Source organism: Anneissia japonica, unplaced genomic scaffold (assembly GCF_011630105.1).
Source record: "Anneissia japonica isolate Jap-2015-1 unplaced genomic scaffold, ASM1163010v1 scaffold45220_len8606_cov161, whole genome shotgun sequence".
Taxonomy (NCBI): domain Eukaryota; kingdom Metazoa; phylum Echinodermata; class Crinoidea; order Comatulida; family Comatulidae; genus Anneissia; species Anneissia japonica.
This window is the reverse complement of record NW_022705254.1, coordinates 4,185-8,596: the sequence shown is the minus strand read 5'-3', so window position 1 is coordinate 8,596 and position 4,412 is coordinate 4,185. Positions and strand designations below refer to the sequence as shown.

Here is a 4,412-nt window from a genome sequence, read left to right as displayed (position 1 = left end):
CAGTAAATAGGCCTATGTGTAAAAAAATTGAGTAGTTGAATATGTGTTCTTTTTTTCCATGAATTAATGGAAAGACAACAGGGGTCGGGAAAATTTTGATTCCTAGATTGAGGGAAATGAGATTTCCTGGTTTCTGAAGGGTCTTTTGAATTCTTAAAGGTTTTCCCTCTAAATGGTCAAATAAATTTTGTTTTCATTTTTATTAAAGTAAATAGGCCTTATGTGTGTATACGTAAAAAAAAAAATTTGAGTAGTTGCATACGTATTCTTTTTTCCATGAATCGATTAACCTTCCAAAAAAAGGGGTCGGGGGTCTTGGCCCGGGAAATTTTTTATTCCTAGATGGTGAGCAATGAACCTCCCCCGACTTCTAATTTTCCCATTGTAAAAAAAAAAAATCAGCTGACGGGTCCTAAAAAGGTAGGTCTAAATTTTTGTTCATCTTTTTTTTGTCTAAGGGGGTCATGACCCCTGACCTCTCAAGATCCGTCAATGATAAAAACAAACTCTGATTACAAATAAATTCAATCAATCAATCAGTTTACCAAGATGATGAGAATGTTTTGTCTACATTCAATACTATAATCATTGTTCAGACTTTGAATGGTACATAGCTTAAGGATGCTTTTAATTGCACGACATGGTGAGACGTAGAATGTAATGATCTGGCTAAAAAGTCATCTGCATAAATTAATGACCTGGCTAAAATGTCAACTGCATAAATTCTCCTTGTCCCATGGATTCTAGGACGCAATTTGACCAATCTGCATCGTGCAGAGAGTGTAGAGTGGCCACACATAAGTGGATCAATTCTAGCATTGCATTGTCACTCAAAGCGAAAGCTCTCTCTTATTCTTAGCACCTACCTCTAGACAGAGGATGTAACTGGCAGCAGATACATCTGGTATGTATATTACCCTCGTATCCTGGAATGTTTTCTTTCTTCATAAGAGCCTAAAAAACACAGAAAAACACAGGTACAACAACCACATTTTATTTTCATATTGTTTATTTATACATCTATTTTGTTCTTTTGTTTGACTCCAAATGTTTTATCCTCTAGTAGTATACTACAGCTATGCGTTTAGTCAGGCCCACACTGCAAATTGCAGTCATCGGTTGACAAGTTTCCTGAGAGAGTACGATGAGGTATGCACAACAAATCGTTTTCATGACAATGCACTCAGTCTGCCATGTTGCATCGTCGAGTGCTTTCACAGAGAGCGGAGATGATTTTGTAGACTGATTGTCACACAACGCAGTGTGTGTGTACAGCCTTAAGCCGGTTTTTCACTAGGCGAATTTATATGCGTGAACCGAAAGTGTCGGTTTGCTTCCTTAGCTCTGATTGGTTGCACATCTTCGCCAAAAGTAGAAAAAGTTTGAATTACTAATTTCACTTGCTCTTTAAAAGAATCTGTGTATGCGGGCAAACATTCATTGGAATTTTTGAAATATTTCAACCATTTTTAAAGATGGTAACACATTATCGTTTGGATGTCTAGACCTGTGTGCAACAACATCTTGATAAACTGTATTGGAAGGAAGGGTAAATGGCTGTGTTTAATGTGCATTTATGGGACAACAATGAATATTCATTATTGTTCCATAATGTGCACTATGGGACAATAATGAATATACAGTTATAAAATTGGTAAGAAAATATATATAAATTATTATACTTTTATATATGTTTGAATACATTTTTTCAAATTTGTTGAAAAAATTATTATCAAAATTCCTTTATGACTTCAATTAAATATAAATCAAATCAAATAATTGTTTACCACAAAAATCCTCAAATTGATTTCCAGTCAATTTAAGAGACTTAAATAATAATATACACATCCTACTTACATCAAGTTTCTTAAATATATCTTTGAACGTGCATCTTTTATCTGAGTTGTTCCTTTTCCTTATGAAACAATTAATGGCCAAATCAGCAAGTTCCTTTACGACTTCATCTTGATCAGTGGTCCAGACCTCCTGTTAAATTGATGTAAATAATTGTGTATTAATAATATTCTAATTTTGTAAAAAATGAATATTAAGCCGGGCACTTGTGCGGCATACAGCAGTTGTATGGCCGTGGTAAGAAGAATCAAACTCAACTCCATGTTAGCACTACCGACACAATACCGTCTGCAGCAAAAAGTATTACCACCAGATAGGGGCGCCATATTACAATTTGAACAGAGTGCAAAACTCGAACATGTATTCTCTAGACGCAGCATGCATTCAATAACAAATGCCTTTTATGTTCTTTTGAGGACACCCTCTAGTTTGTGGTAGTACTTTTTGAGATCAGATTGCATTCCAAAGAAACGTCAAGAGAGGGATCTCTTACAGTTCCATACTCTTTGGTAGCAGTCTGAATAGATCCTTATCAAAAGCAATCCACTGCACACGCACAGTGGCACTGCATTCTCCATAGAATCACGTTGGCCGATGAATGTTTGGCGTAGTGAGTTCCTGTCTTAATATTTGCCAGTCTATTTTATGTGTATAATAAGTGGTGGATCTAAAACTGACAAATGGAGGGTCCTTTCCTACAAAATTTTAGGTTGTTTATGAAGGCCCAGAAATGCAATTTCCCACATTTCTGAGGGGTATATGTTGATGATGTTCAATTTCTTCAAATTTCAGTGTTTGTTCTACGTTAGTGTGATAAAACGACGATGTCGAGATAATGGTTAAATAGCCGGCACTATTTGAGTAATGGTGCATAATGTTGGAAAAGAGTGTTCATAGACAGGCAGCTACCTAGGCTGCAAAAGTTTCAGTGGCACTGCATGCCAGGTGGCAATGGACCTACACCCACAGAAATGACATGTTAGACCATTTTTAGTAAGCAGTCTACAAAAGGAAATGTGAGCCTTAATAGACAATTAGGAGAAAATTTACTCCTGAAGTCTCACTCAACACTGAGATGGTTTCTCTTATTTCTTTTTTTTTCATCTGATTATTTTATATAGTCAACAGGAAACAAAGGTACAGAAATGAACAAAAATAAACAAAAAAAATATTTTTAATAAAAACATATTAAAATCTTTAATATTACTTTGTCAACTTTTTTATATAGATCTCCACAGTTTTCCTCAATATCTCTTTGTCTCGAAGATGCCAGTGACTCACACTCAGGTGGTTCCTTTCCTTGCTGTGCTGGTAAGCTGGTAATACAGCGGAATATTACTTCAAGTAAAACAGAAAAAAATCCAAAGAATAGTAGAATATAATTAGAAATGGAATTTTCTAGAAACTGAAAATTGAAAATGAACTTATTAAATACAACCATCATATATTTTGAGATATATTTACCTCTAGTTGACCAAATTTTAGACTTAAATATGATTTGCTTGAATCTGATTACAATGATGTAGGTTGTATTTTTGACAAATACTGTAAAAAATACCTAATATATTGCTTGGATGAGGTACAATGAGCTATACAAGAACCTGTAATGCTATCTTATAGAACACCCGCTGGATTGGTGTTAAATCTGTCCTGGCCTGTTAATGCGAGTGCAATAAAATTTGACGTTCCGTTAATTTGAAATGTTTACTGTATACAGGTTTTTGTGTAGCATGGTGTTTTATATCATATTTTTTAACTTATTAACAATAACAATTTTGTATTGCGCACCACACAAGCGTCAAGTTTTTGTAAGATATTGTTATTATTAGATAGTATAATACATACTCCAAATTATACTATCTTATCTGAGATTAATCAGTTAATTGTTAATGATGTTAATTTATTATTGAGATATGCAAAAAAGGTAAAACATTACAATAATTTACTTGGTTTTGTTGAAATATTATGTTGTTTTACCCATTTTTTTAAAACTGTAAGTTCTAGTGTAAGTTGTTTTTGAATTATTTCTGCTTTCCTTTTTATATTTAATATTGTTCTTGGGGGAAAAATCAAAGTGATGGGTGCCGCTGATTTTAAAATGAACACAATAAATCGTATTGTATTGTATAGGAACGAATGAACATAAATTTTAAAAGTTACTGTATTTGTAAAGAGGTGGGTCGATCCTAAAGGCTTAAATTGGCTTATCAGACTTACCCCCTCCCCACCCCACAACATTAAACTTTACTTAATGAAAAAAACCTTTATTTATTTTTTATTAAAATTTTTATAACAAGAAAAAAGTAATAAATTCATAAGCAAAAACAGTTTTTATTGTTATTACACAGAACCTTTGGCAGATAAAAAGGATTAGTGAAGTGAAGTGAAAACTGAAAGATTCATGTCTTATTGTATGTTGTTAACTTAATATTTCATACTTTGAATTTAGGAAATCTGCATTTTCTTGGCAAATCTTTTTACAAAGGTTAAGCATTTTGGGTAGTGCTGTTTTTGCTACATTGTCTTAATTTAGCCATTCTGGCACTGCAACATATTGA

General features: G+C 33.4%; 1 protein-coding gene across 1 annotated transcript; it reads right to left on the bottom strand.

The window, feature by feature from the left end:
* Window positions 1-849: 849 nt before the first annotated feature.
* On the bottom strand, window positions 850-3,774 carry LOC117105476. Its single transcript, XM_033246638.1, has 3 exons — window positions 3,062-3,774; window positions 1,858-1,986; window positions 850-954 (listed from the first exon to the last, which is right to left on the bottom strand). The coding sequence occupies exons 1-3, from the start codon at window positions 3,296-3,298 to the stop codon at window positions 856-858; spliced, it is 465 nt and encodes a 154-aa protein (XP_033102529.1). The 5' UTR covers window positions 3,299-3,774; the 3' UTR covers window positions 850-855.
* Window positions 3,775-4,412: the final 638 nt, after the last annotated feature.